This window comes from Rhinoderma darwinii, chromosome 8, assembly GCF_050947455.1.
Source record: "Rhinoderma darwinii isolate aRhiDar2 chromosome 8, aRhiDar2.hap1, whole genome shotgun sequence".
Classification (NCBI taxonomy): domain Eukaryota; kingdom Metazoa; phylum Chordata; class Amphibia; order Anura; family Rhinodermatidae; genus Rhinoderma; species Rhinoderma darwinii.
Window position 1 is genome coordinate 71,401,203 of NC_134694.1, and position 25,450 is coordinate 71,426,652.

At 41.4% G+C, this 25,450-nt stretch overlaps 1 protein-coding gene across 3 annotated transcripts in view; it reads right to left on the reverse strand.

Annotated features, from left to right (window-relative positions):
* The window catches only part of LOC142659520 (ubiquitin carboxyl-terminal hydrolase 12-like), a 90,348-nt gene that overhangs the window by 45,408 nt on the left and 19,490 nt on the right, over positions 1–25,450 (reverse strand). For all 3 annotated transcript variants that reach the window (XM_075835728.1, XM_075835729.1, XM_075835731.1), the window contains exon 2: positions 17,273–17,353. In XM_075835728.1, coding sequence (XP_075691843.1) covers positions 17,273–17,353 — 81 coding nt within the window. The remainder of the gene's footprint in view (positions 1–17,272; positions 17,354–25,450) is intronic.

Consider the following 25,450-nt stretch of genomic DNA (forward strand, 5'->3'; position numbering starts at 1 on the left):
CTCATGACCCTTTTCACAAAGTGTCCGTCACATGAATGCCATTAAAGCCTATGGGTGACTGACGCAACTATTAGTCATCCGTTTACCCATAAGCTTATAATGGCATCCGTTTAATGGATAAGTCATGAAAAGCGGTGGAGAAGCTCATGACGTATCTGATTTACAGATGCATATGACAAATTCCATACAGTGGCATTGGTCAACCATAGGCAACCATGTAAAAAAAATAATTATGTTTAACGGACACTATTGACCTCTGTCTGAAAATGGAGCCCTCTGGACACGTCTAACGGGTACGGCGGTGGCTTTCTGACATACATGAAAACGTGAACAGACCCTTAACCACTAGCCAACCACTGCCTGTTTAATGACCGCCTACATGTTATTTTACATTGATAAGTTCTAGACTGGTGTAAATAGCAGCATACAATAGAAGGTGTTATGGTAATGTTCCTGCAACTAAAGGAAGAAATTCTGGTAACTCCACATTAGAGAACTGCAGTATCGTCACAAAATTACATATTGTTTAAATCAAGTTTTTATTCCAAAAATGTAAATACATATTTTTTTTTAAATGGGACTCTACATAAAAAAAAATAAACCTTGAATATTCCAGTTTTTACAATGGCCACTAGAGCAGTATAAATGGGTTGACGTTTCCGGTTTTCAGTAGCTCACTTGTCAGCTGTGACAGTGGAGCAGATTTACTAAGCATTAGGCTTTGTTCACATATGTGTTGGAAGCGCCGGAAGGGTTCTCAGTCATTCTTCACTGAATCTATGACTAACAAAATAGGGGTAGCATGCTGCGCTATTTTGTCCGGTAAAATTAAAACCTCGCGGTAGAAACCCATTAAAGTCAATGTGTTCCATTGGGCTCAGATGGTGTCCATCACGCAACGTACACAATGCTTCTGGTATTTTCGTTGTTCTGCCCCTATGACGGAGCAGAGCAATACGGAACAGATGTAAACGAGGACTTATCTATCTGCTCCACTAGAGTAAGATGTGACAGATTTATTAACCCCTTCACGACAGCCCGTTTTGGCCTTGTGGACGCAGCCGATTTTTTCAAATCTGACACGTGTCACTTTATGTGGTAATAACTTTGGAATACTTACCTATCCAAGCGATTCGGAGATTGTTTTCTCGCGACATGACATGTCGTACTTTGTTAGGGGAAAAATTTAGTAGATAAATACAATATTTATTTGTGGAAACCATCTATATTTAGAGAAATTGTTTTTACATTTTTCTAATATTTAACCCTTTCAGGAGCAAGGGTCATCAATGCCTCAATGACCAGGCCTAAATGTAACATTTTGGCATACATTCTTCTACCACGTTATAACTTTTGAACTATGTTGGATTACTTACCGTATTTTTCGGACTATAAGATGCAGTTTTTAGGAAGATTAAATCTTGCTAAAAAGTCCCTGCGTCTTATAGTCCGCTTCAATACTTAACCCCTTCCTGACCCATGAGGTTCCTGGCACATCATGGAGTGGGGGGGGGGGGGGATGATGTATGGAGCGGGCTCACATTTTTTTTCCCTATTTTCTGTTGCCTAAAACCTGGGTGCATCTTATGGTCAGGTGTGTCTTATAGTCCAAAAAATACGGTAACCATTTTTTTTTTTTGGTTAACGAAGACTCTATTCACATTTGCATCAGAGGCTCCGTTGGGACCTCTATTGCAGATCCGACAAGGTTTACCGGAGAAAATAGGGCAGCATGCTGCGCTATTGTGTCCGGTAAAATCACGGACACCACAACGGAACCTAGTAAAGTCAGTGGGTTTCATCGGCAACCGGCGGCGTCCGTTGGTACAGTTATTCCCTTGTTCTGCTCCTCAACAATAGAATAACAATGCAGGTGTGAACACCGCCTTATCTACTATGCCTGCCTGCTCTAACACTAAAAGGCACAGGTAATACAAAGTATATACTTTGTAAATGTGTGTGATATATATATATATATCACACACAGGCGTGCGTGTATATATAGAGAGAGAGATCACACACACACAATATAATACATATATACACATTTATTACACTTTCATATATCTTGCCTTCCCTCAGTCAGTCTCCTTCTCTCTGAAACACTGTGACAAAGTGAAGGAAGCTGAGAGGAAAGGACAAGCGTGAAATGTTGGTTTACAAACAAACTTTCCAGAGATCACCATATTTAGTTAATCATGGTGATTACATATTCAAAAGCCGAACCAATTGGTTCGGCTATCAGGGAGCAGGTTACTGGGGAGCCGGGGACACTCACATCGCCGGCGTCCGAGCGCTCTCCTCAGCGCTATGCCGGCAGAAGAGGACTGTAGATTCACGCCCAGGCTGCACGGGGCATATGCGGCTAGGACGTGAATCTACAGATTGTCGGCATGAAAGGGTTAAATGTGTTTGTAAGACAAGTAAAAAAACACAAAATATTTACTAGTGAACATCTCCCATATGTCTTGTTTGCTTCGTTTTTTAACGTTTTTTTATTTTATTTTTCTAGGACGTTACAAGGCTTAGAACTTTAGCAGCAATTTCTCACATTTTCAAGAAAACTTCAAAAGCCTATTTTTTCAGAGACCAGTTCAGTTGTGAAGTGGCTTTGAGGTGACATATTATAAAGACCCCATAGATTACCCCATTTTAAAAACTGTACCCTCAAAGTATTCAAAGCAGCATTTCGAAAGTCCCTTAACCCTTTAGGCATTTCACAGGAAATAAAGTAGGAGGTGAAACGTACAAATTTCGATTCAATTGTTTTTTGCCGAAATTAATTTGTAATACATTTTTATCTGTAACACAGAAGGTTTTACCAGAGAAACACAACTCAATATTTATTGCCCAGATTCTGCAGTTTTTAGAAATATCCCACATGTGGTCCTAGTGCGGTAATGGAGCGGAGCACAGGCCTCAGAAGCAAAGGAGCACCTAGAGGATTTTAGGGCCTCTAGGTGCTCCTTTGTTTCGGAGGCTTGTCAGGTTGGAGAAAAAAAAAAAAAAAATGGGGAAAAAGGTTATTTTTTTGAACTTTTAATACCTAGATTTGTTCCACTACTAATAAACTTTTTTTCACACATGTTAATTAGTCCTGCTAGGGTGCTTGAACCAGCTATCGTCGTATCGCTGATACAGTATATTTAAACATTTTACAGGTTTCTGTAACAGCGCGACCGCTGTTCCCGTCAGTTAGTCCCGGGTGTCAGCTGTAATACACCGCTGACACCCGCAGCTTTTGGAGCGGGCTCAACGCATGAGCCCGCTCCATGCACCACGATGTGCTATTAAGTCATGGTGCGTGAAGGGGTTAAGGCGCAGCGGATGGTGCAAAGTGAAAATTGCAATTTTCCACTGATATTTGTCTTCAGTGGCACAACATATTGTGCACTAAAATTGGATACCTCAAAACGTTAAGCGGGTTCTCCCGGTATTGGCGATGCTATTTATGTGGACATACACTGCTGTTTGGGCACACTGTAGGGTTCAGAGGAGAGGCAGCACCATTTGGCTTTTGGAGTGCAGATTTTGCTTGGTAGTTCTGTTTGGGGTATTTCAGTTGATAATGTGGGGGCATATGCAAGCTGTGAGGAGTACATCAGGGCATAAAGAGGGTATAATAATGCAGTAAATAAATAATAATCCGCAGATAGGTGGCCAGTGTCGCACTGATAAATGGTGCCCAATCTTATCCGCTTTTGGAAAGCTCTGCACGTTTTGTGTAGCCATGTTCGGAGAGCCAGAATTTTTTTTATTGTTTCTCCAACGGAGCTGTGTGAGTGCTTATTTGTTGCGGGACAATCTGTCGTTTTCATTGGTACCATTTTGGAGTACACGCGATTTTTTGATCACTTGCTATTTAATTTTTTGGCAAGCAAGGTGACCAAAAACCAGCAATTCCGTTGTGTTTATATTTATTTAAAAAAAGAATGAATATGAATATATATATATATATATATATATATATATATATATATATATATATATATATATATAGTGTTCACTATAAATGACTTTATTCTGGGGGGTGATACGATTACGGCAACACCATAGTTTTTTTCATGTTTTGCAGCGTTTGCACAATAATATATATATATATATATATATATATATATATATATTTTGTAATAAATTTATTTTGTGTCACCATATTCTGAGAGCCATGTGTAATGGCTTGTTTTTTGTGGGACGGGTTGTAGTTTTTATTGGTACTATTTTGGGGCACCTGCGATTCTGCCATTGTTTTTTTTGCGTTGTTCACCGTGCGGAACAAACATAGTTTGGGTCGTTACGAACGCGGTGAAACCAAATGTGTACCCTTTTTTTTTTTTTAACGTTTTCTTTAATTCCTATAATAAGAGATATAGGAAAAAAAAAAGCAGTTTGCTTTATTGACATAACTTATTTTTACACTTTTATAAAACATTTCTATTAACATTTCTTTTCCGTCCCACTGGGACGCTCATGGCTGCTTGAATACATTACACTACCTATGTAATCTGAGGGGTTATACATAATCGGAGACCACTGCTAATTGCCCTGAAGCCTGAGGCCCGGCGGGCCTTCAGAAGAACTACCCTGAACGGCCGCCGTAAAAACACTATACGGCGGTTGTTAAGGGGTTAATGAAACTAAAAAATACTTGAGACATTCTGTTTAACTAGTCCTTAAAATAATGTGGTGGATTCAACATAGCTGGATAAATGCCTTGACATGTTCACACACACAGGTTTATAAAAGGCTATGTACACCTTTGAAAGTGATTTTTTATTTATTTTTTAAATAAAAGTGTATCAGTGTGTTTGGTGCAACTTTTAATTCATTTTTATTGAACTTTTTGAGCTACAGCTGCTTTGCATCCTGTATACAAAGCAGCTGTACCGTGCGCTGAGAACTGAATTAGGTCAGCGGGACTGACTGGTTCAGTGTTAGCGGGTCCTGCCTCTGACACGCAGGATCGAGCCGTTACAGATCACATCTAACTTCAAACGGGTTCAGTGTCAGCGTGTGTCTGACATACAGGATCCACTTGTAATCGATCACATCTAAGTTATGACGTTAGATGTGATCTGTAACAGCTCGATCCTGCATGTCAGAGACCCGCAGGACTCGCTGACACTGAACCCGTCAGTCCCACTGACCTGACGGATTCAGTTATCAGTGCACGATGCAGCTGCTCTGTATACAGGATACAAAGCAGCTGTAGCAAAAAATGTTTAATAAAAACTAAGTAGAAAGCTGCACCAAACACACTGATACACATTTTTACTTAAAAAGTAAATAAATTTCGAAGTTGTACATAGCCTTTAACCCCTTAAGGACACAGCCTATTTTGGCCTTGTGGACACAGCCGATTTTCGCAAATCTGACGTGTCACTTTATGTGGTAATAACGCCAGAATGCTTTTGCCTATCCAATCGATTCTGAGATAGTTTTCTCTTGACATGTTGTACTTTATGATACTGGAAAAAATTTCGTCGTTAAATTCAATATTTATTTGTAAAAAAACACCAAAGTTTTGAGAAAATCTGCATTTTTCTAAACTGTAATGTATCTGCTTGTAAAACAGATCGTAATACCACACAAAATATTTACTAGTTACCATTTCCTATAAGTCTACTTTAGGTTTGCATAGTTTTTTTCACGTGCTTTTATTTTTCTAGGACGTTACAAGGCTTAGAAATTTAGCTGCAATTTCTCGCATTTTCAAGAAAATTTCAAAAGGCTATTTTTTTTCAGGGACCAGTTCAGTTCTGAAGTGGTTTTGATGGCCTTATATATCAGAAACCCCCTATAAAACACCCCATTTTAAAAACTGCACACCTCAAAGTATTCAAAACCACATTCAGAAATTATTTTAAACCCTTTAGGAATTTCACATGAAATAAAACAAAGTAGAGGGGAAATTGACAAATTAATTTTTTTTTTTTACGAAATTCATTTGTAATACAGTTTTTTCTGTAACACAGAAGGTTTTACGAGAGAAACACAACACAATATTTATTGCCCAGATTCTGCAATTTTTAGAAATATCCCACATGTGGCCCTAGTGTGATAATGGACTGGAAACACCGGCCTCAGAAGCAAAGGAGCACCTAGTGGATTTTGGGGCCTCTATTTTATTAGAATATATTTTAGGCACCATGTCAGGTTTGAAGAGCTCTAGTCGTGCCAAAACAGTGGAAACCCCACAAAAGTGACCCCATTTTGGAAACTACACCCCACAAGGAATTTTCCAAGAGGTATAGTTAGCATTTTTAGCCCACAGGTTTTTTGCTAAATTTATTGGAACTGGTCTGTGAAAATGAAAATCTACTTTTTTTTGAAAAAACATACGATGTTTTAGTTTTTACAAGGAATAAAGGAGAAAAAGCACCCCAACATTTGTAAAGCAATGTCTCCTGATTACAGCAATACCCCATATGTGGTAATAAACTGCTGCTTGGACCCACGGCAGGGCTCAGAAGGGAACGAGGGCTATTTGGATTCTGGAGCACAGATTTTGCTGGAATGGTTTTCGGTGCCATGTCGCGTTTGCAACGCCCTGGAGGGACCATAACAGTGGAAACTCCCCAAAAGTGACCCCATTTTGGAAACTACACCCCTCAAGGAAATTTTCTAGGGGTAGAGAGTGCATTTTGACCCTACACGGTTTTTGCTGAATTTATGGGAATTATGCCGTGAAATTGAAAATCTAAATTTTTTCTAATAAAATGTCGTTTTAGCTCAGATTTTTTCATTTTTACAACAGATAAAGGAGAAAAAACACCCCAATATTTGTAAAGCAAACTCTTCTGAGCACAGCAATACCCCATGTGTGGTAATAAACTGCTGTTTGGACACACGGCGGAAGTTAGAAAGGACGGAGCGCCATTTGACTTTTGGAGCTCAAGTTTTGCTGGAATGGTTTGCGGCCACATTTGAGGGGCCAAAATAGTGCAAAACCGGCAAAAGTGATTCCATTTGGGAAACTATACCCCTCGTGGAATTTATCTAGCTGTATAGTGAGCATTTTGACCCCACAGTTTTTTTGCTGAATTATTGGGATTATGCAGTGAAAATGAAAATCTACATTCTTTCCACTAAAATGTTGAATTGTTATCATTTTCACAAGGAATAAAGGAGAAAAAGCGCCCCAACAATTGTAAAGCAATTTCTCCCGAGTACGGCAATACCCCATATGTGGTTATAAACTGCTGCTTGGATACACCGCAGGGCTCAGAATGGCAGGAGTGCTACTTGGCATGTAGATTTTGGTTGATTGTTTTTTGGGCGCCATGTCGCATTTGCAGAGCCCCTGAAGTACCCGTACAGTAGAAACCCCTGAGAAGTGTCTCCATTTAGGAAACTTTACCCCTTAGGGTAATCATCTAGGGGTGTACTGAGCATTTTGATCCCACAGGTGTTTCATAGATTGTATTAGAATGAGGCAGTGAAAATGAAAAATTATTTTTTTCCCAAAAATATGTAGTTTTGCACCCATTTTTTTCCCCACACGGGGTAATAGGCGAAAAAACAACACATAATTTGTTACCCAATTTCTCCCGAGTACGGCAATACCCCATGTGTGGCCCTAAACTGCTGTTTGGGCACATGGCAGAGCTCAAAATGGAAGGAGTGCCATGTGGCTTTTAGAGCACAGATTTTGCTGGACTGGTGTATGGGCGCCATGTCGCATTTGCAGAGCTCCCTTAGGTACCACAGTAGAGTGCAAAACCCCGAGAAGTGACCCTATTTTGTAAACTACACCCCTCAAGGCATTTATCATTTGCCTGGAAATATGACAGGGCTTAGGAGTGAAAGGCGCATGTGAGGCCTATTTTGGCGATTTTCGCAGCATTAGCCCACACCGGCAGGGCTCTGGGGTCAAATAGTAAAACACACCCCCAAGTAGTGACCCCCATTTTGGAAACTGCACCCCTGAAGGCATTTTGACCACACAGGTTTTTTTCTATTAGAAATGAATGCTCAGTGGATGGTACAAAGTGAAAATTGCAAATTTCCACAGGTATGTTTTAGTGCACAATATTTTGTGCCCAGTTCGTGCCACTGAAGACAAAATACCTCAACATGTTAAGCGGGTTCTCCCGGGTGTGGCGATGCCATATATGTGGACGTACACTGCTGCTTGGGCACGCTGCAGGGCTCAGAAGGGAGGGAGCGCAATTTGGCTTTTGGAGCGTGGATTTTGCTTGCTAGTTGTTCTGTTTGGGGTATTACTGGTATTTCAGTTTATGATGTGGGGGTACATGTAATCTGTGCGGAGAATATCAGGGCATAATAATAATCCGCAGATATGTGGCCGGTGTCGCACTGATAAATGGTGCCCGATCTTATCCGCTTTTGGACACTCTGCACATTTTGCATCACCATATTCTGAGAGCCAGAACTTCTTTATTTTTTCTCCACCGAAGCCGTGTGAGGGCTTATTTGTTGCGGGACAATCTGTAGATTTCATTGGTACCATTTTGGGGTACATGCGATTTTTTGATCACTTTGTATTTCATTTTTTTGGCAAGCAAGGTGACCAAAAACCTGCAATTCTGATGTTTTTTATTATTATTTTTTTACGCCGTTCGCCATGCGCTATTAATGACAATTTAAATTTATTCTGCGGCTCGGTACGATTACGGCGATACCAGATGTATATAGTTTCTCTTATGCTTTGCAGCATCTACATGATAAAATCACTCTTGTTTCAAATAATTTATTTTTTGTGTCACCATATTCTGACAGCCATAACTTTTTTTATTTTTCCGTCAAAAAAGCGGTCGGATGGCTTGTTTTTTGCGGGAGGGGCTGCAGTTCTTAATGGTACATGCAACTTTTAGATCCTTTTTTAAATTCTGTTTTGCGAGGGGTAGTGACTAACAAAACAGCGATTCTGGAATAGTTTTTTATTTTATTTTTTTACGGTGTTCACCGTACAGGTAAAATAGCATGATATTTTTATAGTTTGGGTCGTTACGGACGCGGGGATTCCACATATGTACTTTTTTTTATGTTTTTGGTTTTTCCTATAATAAAAAACTTATTATAGGAAAAAAGGCTGTTTTAGTGTTTTTTAACATGAAACTTATTTTTTTTAACTTTTTTACAACATTTTTATTAACTTGTTTTAACTTTTTTTGTCCCACTAGGGAACTTGAAGGCATGAAGCCCTGATCGCTATTCTAATACACTGCACTACCTACATAGTGCAGTGTATTAGCGCTGTCAGCTATTCACTGACAGCAAGCCTATTAGGCTTCGCCTCCCGGCGGGGCCTAATAGTCTTCCGTACTAGGAAGCGATTGTTAGGCTACGGTTGCCATAGCAACCATCGGAACACCCGCGGGTGCCGATGGTTGTCATTAGCAACCATAGGGTACGATCTAGTCACTTAGATGCAGCAAAAGCTGCATCTAAGGGGTTAATCGGCCGGTTCGGAGCCTAGCTCCGGTCCTGGCCGTTAGGGCACGATGTCAGCTGTGACAAACAGCTGACACCCGCGCCCTTGGCAACCATCGTGGTTGCCGACAGGCTACAAGACACTTTGATGCATCGATCGCGTTGATCGATGCATCAAAGGGGTTAATCGGCCGGATTGGAGCCTAGCTCCGGTCCTGGCCGTTACAGCGGGGTGTTGCACAGCCGATACCTGGCGGTGATCGCGCTGGCTCAGCTTCTGAGCCAGCGCCATCACATACACTACGTCATGGAGCTGTGATTGGTCAGTCTGCTTTGACGGACCAATCACAGCGATCGCCGGCAGGAGACCGCTGTGAATGGTCCCCTGCCGTCTTACTGTGCCGATCAACTGTCAAACAGTTGACGGCACAGTTCTGTCCCCTTGTCCTTTGACAGGATGACCGTTTTTAGCCAGGACGTACCGGTACGTCCATGTGCCTTAAAGCACTTCAATGCAGGACGTACCGGTGCGGCCTGGTGCGCTAAGGGGTTAAAACAAGCAACAACAAAATAATATTTTCTTCAAGGTCATCAATGGATGAGTGTGCATAAATAAAGCTGCTCTTCGAGATACAGGTCACAATGAGAGATAAAAAAATTCTGGTTACGGTTCTTTTATGGACAGCGGCCGTGAATGAGATACTATAGTAGAAACTTTCGATAAACTTGTGATTCAAAAACTATCAATGCATTGCTAAAAAATAAATGGTACACTGGGTAATGCATTAAATAAATATGAGCATTAGGGCTTATTCAAACAAACGAAAGATACGTCCGTGCTATGCGCGTGGAAATCACGCGCGTCGCACGGACCTATGTTACTGAATGGGGCCGTTCAGACTGTCAGTGAATTTCACGTAGCGTATGTCCGCTGCGTGAAACTCATGACATGTCCTATATTTGCCCGTGTTTCGCGCTGCACGCACCCATTGAAGTCAATGGGTGCGTGAAAATCGCGCTCGGCACACAGAAGTACTTCCGGGTGCCGCGCTTGATTCGCGCAACAGCAGTCAAATAAATGAATGAAAACAGAAAAGCACCACGTGCTTTTCTGTTTACAAACATAAAAACAGAGTGTCATAAATGATGGCGGCTGCACGAAAATCACGCAGCCGCGCATCATATGCTGATGACACACGGAGCTTTTGCAGACCTTTTGCGCACGCAAAATGCCAAGGTTTTTTGCGCGCGCAAAACGCACACGCTCGTGTGAATACGGCCTTAGCCTGGGAAAAGCAAAAAAAAAAAAAAGGGGTTCCAATTAAATAGCAAGGAAATATTCTTACAATTGGAAAAAGGGCATCGAAGTGTCAACTAAATAATACGTAGAGGAAATAGAACGTGGGCGGTGTTATTTTTAGCATTCCTATTCATAGTCCGGTGAGAACGTTCACTCCCTAATTGCAGTCTCAAGATTTTAAAGGCGTTACTTAACCCCTTAAGGATATTTTGGCCTTGTGGACACAGCCGATTTTTGCAAATCTGACATGTATCACTTTATGTGGTAATAACTCCAGAATGCTTTTGCCTATCCAAGCGATTCTGAGATTGTTTTCTCTTGACATATTGTACTTTATGATACTGAAAAAATTTAGTCGTTAAATTCAATATTTATTTGTAAAAAACACCAAGATTTAGAGAAAATTTGCAAAAATCTGCATTTTTCTAAATTGTAATGTATTTGCTTGTAAAACAGATGGTAATACCACACAAAATATTTACTAGTTAACATTTCCCATATGTCTACTTTATGTTTGCATCGTTTTTTTGAACGTGCTTTTATTTTTCTATGACCTCACAAGGCTTAGAACTTTAGCTGCAATTTCTCGCATTTTCAAGAAAATTTCAAAAGGCTATTTGATCAGGGACCAGTTCAGTTCTGAAAAGGCTTTGAGGGCCTTATATATTAGAAACCCCCTATAAAACACCCCATTTTAAAAACTGCACCCCTCAAAGTATTCAAAACCACATTCAGAAATTATTTTAACCCTTTAGGCATTTCACAGGAAATAAAGCAAAGTAGAGGTGAAATTTACAAATTTCTATTTTTTTTTTTACGAAATTCATTTGTAATACAGTTTTTTCTGTAACACAGAAGGTTTTACCAGAGAAATGCAACTCCATATTTATTGCCCAGATTCTGCAATTTTAGGAAATATCCCACATGTGCGGTAATGGACTGAAATACCGGCCTCAGAAGCAAAAGGAGCAACTAGTGGATTTTGGGGCCTCTATTTTATTAGAATATATTTTAGGCACCATGTCAGGTTTGAAGAGGTCTTGTGGTGCCAAAACAGTGGAAACCCCCCAAAAGTTACCCCATTTTGGAAACTACACCCCACAAGGAATTTTCCAAGAGGTATAGTTAGCATTTTTAGCCCACAGGTTTTTTGCTAAATTTATTGGAACTGGTCTGTGAAAATGAAAATCTACTTTTTTTCTGAAAAAACATACGATGTTTTAGTTTTTACAAGGAATAAAGGAGAAAAAGCACCCCAACATTTGTAAAGCAATGTCTCCCGATAACGGCAATACCCCACATGTGGTAATAAACTGCTGTTTGGACCCACGGCAGGGCTCAGAAGGGAACGAGGGCCATTTGGATTTTGGAGCGCAGATTTTGCTGGAATGGTTTTCGGTGCCATGTCGTGTTTGCAAAGCCCTGGAGGGACCATAACAGTGGAAACTCCCCAATAGTGACCCCATTTTGGAAACTACACCCCTCAAGGAATTTTTCTAGGGGTAGAGAGTGCATTTTGACCCTACACGGTTTTTGCTGAATTTATGGGAATTATGCCGTGAAATTGAAAATCTAAATTTTTTCTAATAAAATGTAGTTTTAGCTCAGATTTTTTCATTTTTACAACAGATAAAGGAGAAAAAACACCCCAATATTTGTAAGGCAAACTCTTCTGAGCACAGCAATACCCCATATGTGGTAATAAACTGCTGTTTGGACACATGGCGGAAGTTAGAAAGGACGGAGCGCCATTTGACTTTTGGAGCTCAAGTTTTGCTGGAATGGTTTGCGGCCCCATGTCACATCTGCAAAGCCACTGAGGGGCCAAAATAGTGCAAACCCGGCAAAAGTGACCCCATTTGGGAAACTATACCCCTCGTGGAATTTATCTAGCGGTATAGTGAGCATTTTGACCCAACAGTTTTTTTGCTGAATTATTGGGATTATGCAGTGAAAATGAAAATCTACATTCTTTCCACTAAAATGTTGAATTGTTTTCATTTTCACAAGGAATAAAAAGGAGAAAAAGCGCCCCAACAATTGTAAAGCAATTTCTCCCGAGTACGGCAATACCCCATATGTGGTTATAAACTGCTGCTTGGATACACCGCAGGGCTCAGAATGGCAGGAGTGCTACTTGGCATGTAGATTTTGGTTGATTGTTTTTTGGGCGCCATGTCGCATTTGCAGAGCCCCTGAAGTACCTGTACAGTAGAAACCCCTGAGAAGTGACTCCATTTTGCAAACTTTACCACTCAGGGTAATTATCTAGGGGTGTACTGAGCATTTTGATCCCACAGGTGTTTCATAGATTGTTTTAGAATGAGGCAGTGAGAATGAAAAATTATTTTTTTTCACAAAAATATGTAGTTTTTCACCCAATTTTTTTTCCCACAAGGGGTAATAGGAGAAAAAAACAACACATAATGTGTTACCCAATTTCTCCCGAGTACGGCAATACCCCCTTGTGTGGCCCTAAACTGCTGTATGGGCACATGGCAGAGCTCAAAATGGAAGGAGTGCCATGTGGCTTTTAGAGCACAGATTTTGCTGGACTGGTGTAGGGGCGCCATGTCGCATTTGCAGAGCGCTCTTAGGTACCAGAGTAGAGTGTAAAACCATGAGAAGTGACCCCATTTTGTAAACTACACCCCTCAAGGCATTTATCATTTGCCTGGACATATGACAGGGCTTAGGAGTGAAAGGCGCATGTGAGACCTATTTTGGTGATTTTCGCAGCATTAGCCCACAACGGCAGGGCTCTGAGGTCAAATAGTAAAACCAAACCCCCAAGTAGTGACCCCCGTTTTGGAAACTGCACCCCTCAAGGCATTTTGACCACACAGGTTTTTTTCTTTCTATTAGAAATGAATGCTCAGTGGATGGTGCTAAGTGAAAATTGCAAATTTCCACAGGTATGTGCCATTTTAGTGCACAATATTTTGTGCCCAGTTCGTGCAACTGAAGACAAATACCTCAAACTGTTAAGCGGGTTCTCCACAAAATGGCGATGCCATATATGTGGACGTACACTGCTGCTTGGGCACGCTGCAGGGCGCGCCATTTGGCTTTTGGAGCATGGATTTTGCTCGCTAGTTGTTTTGTTTGGGGTTTTGCTGGTATTTCAGTTATGATGTGGGGGCATATGTAAGCTGTGCGGAGAACATCAGGGGTATAAGAGAGTATAATAATGGGGTAAATAAATAATTATCCACAGATGTGTGGCCAGTGTCGCACTGATAAATGGCGCCCGATCTTATCCGCTTTTGGACACTTTGCATCGCCATATTCTGAGAGCCAAAACGTCTATTTTTTCTCCACCGGAGCTGGGTGAGGGCTTATTTGTTGCGGGACAATCTGTAGATTTCATTGGTACCATTTTGGGGTACATGCGATTTTTTGATCACTTTGTATTTCATTTTTTTTGCAAGCAAGGTGACCAAAAACCTGCAATTCTGATGTTTTTTATTATTTATTTTTTTCGGCGTTCGCCATGCGCTATGAATGACAATTTTACGTTATTCTGCGGGTCGGTACGATTACGGTGATACCAGATGTATATAGTTTTTCTTATGCTTTGAAGCGTCTGCACGATAAAATCACTTTTGTTTCAAATAATTTATTTTTGGTGTCACCATATTCTGAGAGCCATAACTTATTTTTCCGTCCAAAAAGCGGTGGGAGAGCTTGTTTTTTGCGGGACGGGCTGCGTTTTTTAATGGTATAATTTTGCGGTACATGCAACTTTTAGATCCCTTTTTTTCTTCCGTTTTGCGAGGGGTAGCGAATAACAAACAGCGATTCTGGAATAGTTTTTTATTTAATTTTTTATGGTGTTCACCGTACGGGTAAAATAGCATGATATTTTTATAGTTTGTGTCGTTACGGACGCGGGGATACCACATATGTGTACTTTTTTTTATGTTTTTGGTTTTTCCTATAATAAAAAACTTATAGGAAAAAAGGCTGTTTTAGTGTTTTTTAACATGAAATTTATTTTTTTTAACTTTTTTACAACATTTTTATTAACTTGTTTTAACTTTTTTTTTTGTCCCACTAGGGAACTTGAAGGCATGAAGCCCTGATCGCTATTCTAATACACTGCACTACCTACATAGTGCAGTGTATTAGAGCTGTCAGCTATTCACTGACAGCAAGCCTATTAGGCTTCGCCTCCCGGCTGGGCCTAATAGGCTTCCGTACTAGGAAGCCATTGTTAGGCTATGGTTGCCATAGCAACCATCAGAACACCCGCGGGTGCCGATGGTTGTCATTAGCAACCATAGGGTACGATCTAATCACTTAGATGCAGCGATAGCTGCATCTAAGGGGTTAATCGGCCGGATCGGAGCCTTGCTCCGGTCCTGGCCATTAGGGCACGATGTCAGCTGGTCATCGTGGTTGCCGACAGGCTACAAGACACTTCGATGCATCGATCACGTTGATCGATGCATCGAAGGGGTTAATCGGCCGGATCGGAGCCTAGCTCCGGTCCTGGCCGTTGCAGAGGGTCGTCGGACATCTGATTCCCGGCAGTGATAGCGCTGGCTCAGCTTCTGAGCCAGCGCCATCACATACACACATCATGGTGCTGTGATTGGTCAGCCTGCTTTGACTGACCAATCACAGAGATCGCCGGCAGGAGACCGCTGTGAATGGTCCCCTGCCGTCTTACTGTGCTGGTCAACTGTCATAAACCGTTGTCGGCACAGTTCTGTCACCTTGTCCTTTGACAGGGTGACTGTTTTTAGCCAGGACGCGCCGGTACGTCCCTGTGCCTTAAAGCACTTCAATGCAGGACGTACCGGTGCGTCCTGGTGCGCTAAGGGATTAATGGATCATTTTCATACTAGAAGTCCACAAACGTAGGTATAAGCAATTTAAAAAAGTCATTTCGTGGTTTTATTTGTGTAACTTTTTTCTGGTTGCCCGTTTCCCTCTTGGTGGTGCTGCTGCTAATCTGTGCAATGGTGCCCACTTATTTTCTCTGCAGATAGTGAACATGAGATCCAGAGTATTGAAGATATTTAGTGCGTGACATCCACACTATGCACTTCTTTAACAAACCAATAAAAATAATTAGGCATGTGCAGGGTTCATATCTGCTGTCAGGATGCAGAGCTTAAAGCCGGGTTCCCCCGTAGCGCAAACGCTGCGGAATTTTCGCTACGGAATTCTGTGCGGAAATTTCACAGCATTTACAGTAGCAGCAAAGTGGATGAGATTCTGAAGAAAAAAAACGCAGCAAGAACGTTCGCAAATTGACCTGCGACGGTAATTTCCTTGTGCACATATATAACAGTAAGTTTATTTCTGTGCATAATTTTCAAGTGGGCTTTTTTTAAATGTTTTTTTTTCTGGTTACCGGTATGTACACCTTGCCCTGGTATGACCCGAACTGACAAAAAACAAAACACGGTTTGCTGTAGTTTGATCAAGAACATAATAATGAGGATGTTAAAACAGTTGGGCAGCATGGCGTGTTAAAAAAAGTATTACGTGAATTTAAGAAAAATTGGGGTCACCTGCTACTCCTCTTAAAGGCATCGCAGAAGATTACAAGATGTATGTATGGTACAGCAGCTCAGCTCCTTTGAAGTAAATAGCTCAATACCACACACAACCTGTGGACAGGTGTGGCAATATTTTTTTTTTGAAGAATGCAACCATGTTCTTGTAATCTTGAACAACCCCTTTAATCTAATAAACTGCTTTCTTCTCAAAGTAATGCTGCCACACTGGCAGTCTATCTTTACATTGAAATTTAGAATGAAAGACCCATAAGTTTACATGAAATGTATACTCTAACGTGTACGGGGGAAGGCCGATTTTCGGAGAGAGAAGGATAATACTTCTTAAACCAATGCTTGGCGGTTTAAAAACAAACACAACTTTTGTATATGGGCATAAAGTTTATAGTGACCATAGAGGTTCTCCTGCAAGAAAATTTCTGTGTACGCCCAACTAAGATTGCAGATTTAGGCTGGATTCACACGAACGTGTATTGCGTCCATGCGTGCCGCGTGGTTTTCACGCGCCACGCACAGACCAATACAAGTCTATGGGGCAGTACAGACAGTGCGTGCTTTTTGCGCAGTGTTTGTCCGCTGCGCAAAAAAACAGACATGGTCAATATCTCGGCGTATTTTGCGCATCACGCACGCATTGAAGTCAATGGGTGCGTGAATACCACGCAGATCGAACGGAAGCACTTCCGTGCGAACTGCCTGTTTCGCGCACCAGCTGTCAAAAGGATGAATGTAAACAGAAAAGCACCACGTGCTTTTCCGTTTACAAACATCCGAATGGCGTGTCATAACGATGGCAGCTGCGCGAGAAGCACGCAGCCGCGCATCATATGATGCTGCCTCACGGAGCAGGTGACTTTTGCGCAGGCAAAACCGCCACGCACGTCTGAATCAGCCATTATTTGTAGTAACGGTGAAGTCTCTTCTAATTGAAAGGTCCTCAAACTAGAAAACACAGCATTGTAATACCAGTATGTGTCTTACTTATAGATGAGAGAAAGGAATTATACTTCTACTCTAAGTAGCAATGCAACAGACAATTAAAACTTACATTGACCAATCCAAAATAATGTTCATTTACAGGAAATTGCTCCGGGCCGATTTCTTTTTCCAATGTTGAGGCATTGGTGCCCTATGGGAACAAAAAAATAAAATTAAAAAAATTCTCTTGAGCAAAATGATTAGAAGTGTGACTGTACACAAGGCATACATCGGAACATAAACAGTAAACTGTAGAGTAGATATAAGTTGGCAAGAATGAGATTCTTCCTAATCATAACTTATCCTCCTGCTTGAGTTATTCAAGTGTGTGAATGCCATTGTTCAGACCTAGGCATCTATGTTGTATATGATAGGTCTTCGTGTGTGCCAACACTTAGGTTAGCTGCCAGCAGAAATAAATGACCAGCTAGATACACGTTGCTATTGATCAGGTCAGACTGCTGTATCTAGTAGTTGAAGAGGTGTTCCCAAACCAAAAATGATCACCGACTCACAGGATAGGTGATCATTCTAGGATTGCTGGGGGTCCCACCATTGGTAATCCCACTGATCGCAAGAACAACAGACCCGAACCCCCAGATCTTCCTCTCCACAGAGAGAAGCTTGAATAAAGCAGCGGTCAAGCATGCGTCCACTTCTCCATACAACGTCTATGAGAATGACGGAAACAGCTGAGAGCTGTACTCTGCTATTTCCGTCATTCCCATAGACTTTGAATGGGGCGGCAGAACGCATGCTCAACCGCCGCTCCATTCAATGTCCTCCTCACTGCGGTCCAACAGTGAGGAAAAACAGGGGGCTCCAGACTCCTGTTCTCACAATTGGTGGTAGCCCCATCGGTGGGTCGCTAGTGACCAGAAAATTATCACCTATCCTGTGGATAGGTGATTTTAAAATCTGCTACAACCCCTTTCACCGGTTCCCGACCGCTGGCCTCAGATAAACATCCGGCGGTTCAGAGTCCTTAACCCCTTCCCGACATTTGCCGTAAATGTACGTCATGGAAAGCATTGACTTCCCGCATCTTGCCGTACATTTACACCGAATGTTTGGGACCGGCTCAGAAGCTGAGCCGGTGCCATCATCACCGGATCTCAGCTGTATCTTACAGCTGACATCCGGCTGTAATGGCGGGGACCGAAATTAGCTTCGATCCCCGCCATTAACCCCTTAAGTGCAGCGCTCAAATGCGATCGCTGCACTTAAGGTGTTTGCAGCTCATCGGAACCCCAGTAATGAAATCGCCGGGGTTCCGGTGGCTGCAATGGCAACCGGAGGCCTAATACTGGCCTCCCGGTCTGCCTAGCACCGAAGCCAGTCAAGATCCGCCCGGCGGCGGAGCCTGATCGGCTTCCGTAGCTGCCGGCAAGATGGCGCCGGGTCAGGAGCTGATCCGGCGTCATCAGCGGTGGAAGTCAGTTGTACTGTACAGCTGACATCCACCTGTAACGGCAGGAACCGGAGCTAGCTCCGATCCCTGCCATTAATCCCTTCGATGCAGCAATCGAAAGCGATTGCTTCATCGTAGCAGATACTAGCAGATCGCCAGCCCTGACAGGCAATCAGGACTGGCGACTGCTGTTATGGCAACAGGAGACACAATGGTCTCCTGCTCTGCCATTACGGAAGCCGATTAGACCCCGCCGGGAGGCGAAGCCTAATCGGCTTGCTGTCAGTGAATGACTGACAGATGTAATACATTGCACTACATAGGTAGTGCAATGTATTAGGAAAAAAAAATCTGACCGTTGGACCTTCAAGTCCCCTAGTGGGACTTGAGAAAAAGTGTCAAAAAAGTGTAAAAAAAAGTGCAAATAATAAAAGTTTGAAAACAATAAAAGTTTCAAGTAATCAAATAAAACACAATCCCCCTTTTACGCTTATCAAGTCCTTTATTATTGAAAAATAATAAACCATATGTATTTGGTATCGCCGCGATCGTAACGACCTGAGGTATCAAAATATTATATTATTTATTGCACGCAGTGAACAGCGTAAAAAAAACACGTAAAAAACGTTACCAGAGTTTCGGTTTTTTAGTCACTTTGCCCTACAAATGTTAGAATAAAAAGTGATCAAAAAGTCGCACGTATCCAAAAATGGTACCTATAAAAACTATAGCTCGTCCCGCAAAAAACAAGCCCTCATACACCTCCGTCGACAAAAAAATTAAAAAGTTATGGTTCTCACAACTTGGCGACAGAAAAAATACATTTTTTACAAAAGTAATTTTATTGTGCAAAAAGTTGTAAAACATAAAAAAAAGTCCTATAAAATAGGTATCGCCGGAATCGTACTGACCCGCAGAATAAAGTTAACATGTAATTTATACCGCATGGTGAACGCTGTATAAAAAAAAACGAAAAAAGCTGTGCCAGAATTGCGTTTTTTTGTTTACCTGGCATCCCAAAAAATAGGATAAAAGGTGATCAAAAAGTTGCATGTACCCCAAAATGGTACCAATAATAACTACAGCTCGTCCCGCAACAAACCAGCCCTCATACCGCTACGTCTATGAAAAAAAAAATTAGTTATGGCTCCAATAAGTCAGGAAATAAAAAAATATGCAGTTGTGCCCAAGGGGAACATTTCTTCTGTTTGAAGAGGCGATTTATCAAGGACCTAAAATTAGGGAACCAGGAAAGGGAGGGCCCAAACATATCCGCTGGAAGCGACGGTGCCCGTATTATACCAGGACAACACTTCCTAGCAAAATTCCCCAAACTACAAAGGCGCGGAGTGTGGATCAAAAGGGGGATAATAAAGGACGCCATATATCAGTGCGACACCGGCCTGTGCAGAAATGATTGTGTCACAGCGTAACACACATCTATGGATCATTTCATTGTTTTTTTTTTACCCCATTATTATACCACCTGACTATGCCCCTTATATACTCCGCCCGGCTTACATATGCCCTACATTATAAACGGAAACACCAGTAAGACTCCAAACAAAACTACTACCAAGCAAAATCCACGCTCCAAAAGCCAAATGGCGTTTCCTCCCATCTGAACCCTACAGCGTCCCCAAACAGCAGTTTCCTTCCACATATATGGCACCGTCATACCCGGGAGAACCCTTTTAGCAATTTTTGGGGTGTGTGTCTCCAGTGGCATAAGCTGGGCACGACATATTTGCCACTGAATGGCATATCTAGGGAAAAATATAATTTTTTAATTTGCACCATCCACAGCGCATTCATTTATGGAAAAGACCTGTGGGGTGAAAATGCTCACTACACCCCTTAATAAATGCCTTGAGGGGTGCAGTTTCCATAATGGGGTCACTTCCCAGGGGTTTATTTTTATTATTTCACATCTGAGCCTCTGCAGTTGTGAACCAATACTTTGTAAATCGCCAAATTAGGCCTCAATTTTACATGGTACGCTTTCACTCCTGAGCCTGGTCGGCTGTCCAGGCAAGAGATTAGGGCCACATGTAGGGTGTTTCTAAAACCAGGAAACCCAGCATAATAATTAGAGAGCTGTCTTGTTATGGTGGCACAAGCTGGGCACCACATATTGGCATATCTATGGAAAAAAATCCCATTTTCACTCTGCAACATCGAGTGCACACCAATTTCTGCCAATCACCTGCAGGGTTAAAATGCTTACTACACCCCTAGGTAAATGCATTGAGGGGTGTAGTTTCCAAAATGGGGTCACTTCTGGGGGGTTTCCACTGTTTTGGGCCCCCAGGCGCCCAGAAACCAATCCAGCATCATCTGCACTCCAAATGGCGGTCCTTCCCCTCTGAGCCCTGCCGTGTGCCCAAACAGCAGTTTATGACCACATATGGGGTATTGTCGTACTCGGGAGAAATTGCTTTACAAATGTTGGGTTCTTTTTTTCCTTTATTTGTTGCGAAAATGAAAAAATTTGAGCTAAAGCTACGTCTTATTGAAGAAAAAGGATTGTTTTTATTTTCACTGCCCAATTCTAATAAATTCTATGAAACATCTGTGGGGTCAAAATGCTCACTACACCCCTAGATGAATTCCTCAAGAGGTGTAGTTTCCTAAATGGTGTCACTTTTTGGGCGTTTTCATTGTTTTTTCCCCTCAGGGGCTTTGTAAATGTCACATGACCTCCGCAAACCATTCCTGCTCAATGTGATCTCCAAAAGCCAAATAGCGCTCTTTCCCTTCTAAGCCACGCCGTGTCTTCAAACAGCCGTTTATTACCACATGTAGGGCATTGTTTTACTCGGGAGAAATTGCTTTACAAATTTTACGGTGCTTTTTCTCCTTCAGTCTTTGTGGAAATGAGAAAAAAATAGCTAAACCTACATTTTCTTTGAAATAATTTAGATTGTCATTTTCAGGGCCTACTTCCAATAATTTATGCAAAAAACCTGTGGGGTCAAAACACTCACTATACCCCTAGATAATTTCCTCAATGGGTGTAGTTTCCGAAATGGGGTCACTTGTGGGGGGTTTCCACTGTTTTGTCCCCTCAGGGGCTTTGTAAATGTGACAAGGCCTCCGCAAACCATTCCTGCTAAATTTGAGCTCCAAAAGCCAAATAGCGCTCTTTCCCTTCTAAGCCCTGCCGTGTCTGCAAACAACCGTTTATTACCACATGTGGGGTATTGTTTTACTCGGGAGAAATTGCTTTACAAATTTTACGGTGCTTTTTCTCCTTTAGTCCTTGTGGAAATGAGAAAAAATAAAAATAAAAAATAAATAAAAATCGCTAAACCTACATTTTCTTTGAAAAAAATTTTGATTTTAATTTTCATGGCCTACTTCCAATAATTTATGTAAAAAACCTGTGCGGTCAAAATGCTCACTGTACCCCTAGATAATTTCCTTGAGGTGTGTAGTTTCCCAGATGGGGTCACTTTTGGGGGATTTTGACTGTTTTGGCACAGCAAGAGCCCTTCAAACATGACATGATGCCTAAAATTTATTCTAACAAAAATAAGGCCCCAAAATCCACTAGGTGCTCCTTTGCTTCTGAGGCCGGTGCTTCAGTCCAGTAGCACGCTACGGCCACATGTGGGATATTCCCTAAAACTGCAGAAACTGGGCAACAAATATTGAGTTGCATTTCTCTGGTAAAACCTTCTGTGTTATAAAAAAAATTGTATTAAAAATTTATTTCTGCAAAGAAATATGAAATTTTTAAATTTCACCTCTACTTTGCTTTAATTCCTGTGAAATGTGTAAAGGGTTAAGACATTTTCTAAATGCTGTTTTGAATACTTTGAGGGGTGAAGTTTTTAAAATGGGGTGACTTTTTGGGGGTTTCTAATATATAAGGCCCTCAAAGCCACTTCACAACTGAACTGGCCCCTGTAAAAATGGCCTTTTGAAATTTTCTTGAAAATGTGAGAAATTGCTGCTAAAGTTCTAAGCCTTGTGACGTCATAGAAAAATAAAAGGATGTTCAAAAAAACTATACCAATCTAAAGTAGACATATGGGGGATGTTAATTAGCAAAAATTTTGTGTGGTATAACTGCCTGTCTTACAAGCAGATACATTTAAATTGAGAAAAATGCAAATTTTTGCAATTTTTCGCTAAATTTTGGTGTTTTTCACAATTAAATACTGAACATATCGAGCAAATTTTGCCAGTAACTTAAAGTCCAATATGTCACGAGAAAACAATCTCAGAATCGCTTGGATAGGTGAAAGCATTCCGGAGTTATTACCACATAAAGTGACACATGTCAGATTTGAAAAATGAGGCTCGGTCAGGAAGGTCAAAAGTGGCTAAAGAGGGAAGGGGTTAATACCTGCACCATAGTGTATTTATTGTGCGAGTTTTAGATTGCTGCCTGAACGTCCGTGACTGTTAGGGAGCTAGAGGAGAAGATAGACACAGCGAAAGCTTATTCTATCTTCTCTGATTACTTGTACACAGTGCTCAATGAGAATACAATAGAAGCACGATTGCCAGGATGCAGTCAGTGAGAGGCTGCTGCTGGGTCTAACTAGACCCAGCATAGCCCTATTAGTGACAATAGTCACTATAAGGCCTTATTCACATGAGCATATTTCACAACCGTGTGCTGTTTCACGCAAAAGTTGCTAAAAAATGGGGGGAAAACGCATGACAGATGAAATACACGTATAAAAACTGCAGACGCGGATTTCACATGTAACTGCACCGCAAGAAAAACGCTGTGTTTTTTACACACGCAGAACAGACACGTCTGTATGAATAAGGCCTAAAAGGGCTGATTTCCCCTGTAACTGGGGCTGCTGTGTAGCCCCAGTTACAGTGGAAATACAAGGTTCAAAAGAATAAAAACAAAAAAATAAAGCCCCCCTAAGGTCTTTTCTGATCTTTGAGGGACAGGCCATAACATTAAAAAATGTAAAGCAAAAGTAAAAAAACACAAAAACGTAATACAAATAAAATACGCACCCAAAATAAACGTTCCCCCACCGATCATTGTCATAACGTTAGCCCTGACCCAAATACTCTAAAAAAAAAAATACATGTAATATCAAAACTTACAGTAGACAATGACTATCACAAATAAAAAGGTATATTATAGGGTAAAACTATATTACCAGAATAAATTTAGCTGAAAAGTAAAAATGCATATATTTTTTTACCATTATTTTCAAACTTTAAAGTGGCTCTGTCACCACATTATAAGTGCCATATCGCCTATATAAGGAGATCGGGGCTGTAATGTAGGTGACAGTAATGCTTTTTATTTAGAAAAACAATCTATTTTTACCACTTTATGAGCGATTTTTAGCTTTATGCTAATGAGTTTCTTAATGCCCAAGTGGGCGTGTTTTTACTTTCGACCAAGTGGGCGTTGTACAGAGGAGTGTATGACGCTGACCAATCAGTGACCAATCAGCGTCATACACTCCTCTCCATTTATTTACACAGCAGCATCGCGTTCTTACTAGAACACGATGTGCAGCCACATACACAGACATTAATGTTAATCAAGTGTCCTGATAATGAATATATATATGAACTCCAGCCTGGACGTCATGTGTATTCAGAATCCTGACACTTCTGAATATTTTCTGTGAGATTCCAGCAAGCCACGCATAATCTCGCGAGATTACAATGTAAACAAGATTTAGTTTCCCTTGCTGGAAATCTCACAGAAAAGATTCAGAAGTGTCAGGATTCTGAATACACATGACATCCAGGCTGGAGGTAATGTATATTCATTATCAGGACACTTGATTAACATTAATGTCTGTATGTGGCTGCACATCGTGTTCTAGTAATAACGCAATGCTGCTGTGTAAACGAATGGGGAGAAGTTTATGACGCCGATTGGTCAGCGTCATACACTCAACTGTACAACGCCCACTTGGTCGAAAGTAAAAACACGCCCACTTGGGCATTAAGAAACTCATTAGCATAAAGTTAAAAATCGCTAATAAAGTGGTTTAAAATAGATCGTTTTTCTAAATAAAAAGCACTGCTGTCACCTACATTATAGCACCGATCTCCTTATGTAGGAGATGGGGCACTTATAATGTGGTGACAGAGCCTCGAACACCTCATGCACGCGACCGTTGTGCCACTTGGGCCGTTTTTGACGGCATCTGATAGTCTTCACGGACCCACTCACTTTAGCGGGTGAATCGGGTCCGTGAAAAATTAGAGAGTCTCTGATCCGAGGAAAGATAGGACATGTTCTATCTTTCCTCGGATCACTGACGGGACTCGGCCGGCGAACACGATCATGTGCACGAGGCGTAAGCCTCGAAAATCTAAAATAGCAAAAAGTGTATGTATAAAAATGAGAAAGAAACCTGCATTGTTTACGCAAAAATCACGCCGCTAACCGAACAAATAAAAAAAAGTTATAGCCGTTTAACGAAGGCTTCGATCACATCTGCATCGGGATTCCGTCAGACTTTTCCATCAGGGGAACCCATGGTAATGCAAACGGAAAGCTATGGTTTCCGTTCATGGTTTCCCCTGAGGGAATCCCGACGCAGATGTGAACAAAGACTCACGTGTGCTAAAAACTGCTAAATGGTCTGGTCCTGAAGGCTCAAAATAGCCTGGTCCTGAACCGGTTAAAAAAAAATAAAAAAATTTGATCTTTACCAAATGAGGAATTTTAGACATTTTTTAACCTCAATCCAATATGTCATGCATCTGTACTCTTCCATGTTAAGAAACATCTAAAAGCCGTTTTAGTTAGCTGTTGAATAGTTCTCCTCCCTCTAATTTGAACATTACCAGTTTCTGGATAAATTAAAGTAAACGATCTGGTTGGGAGTG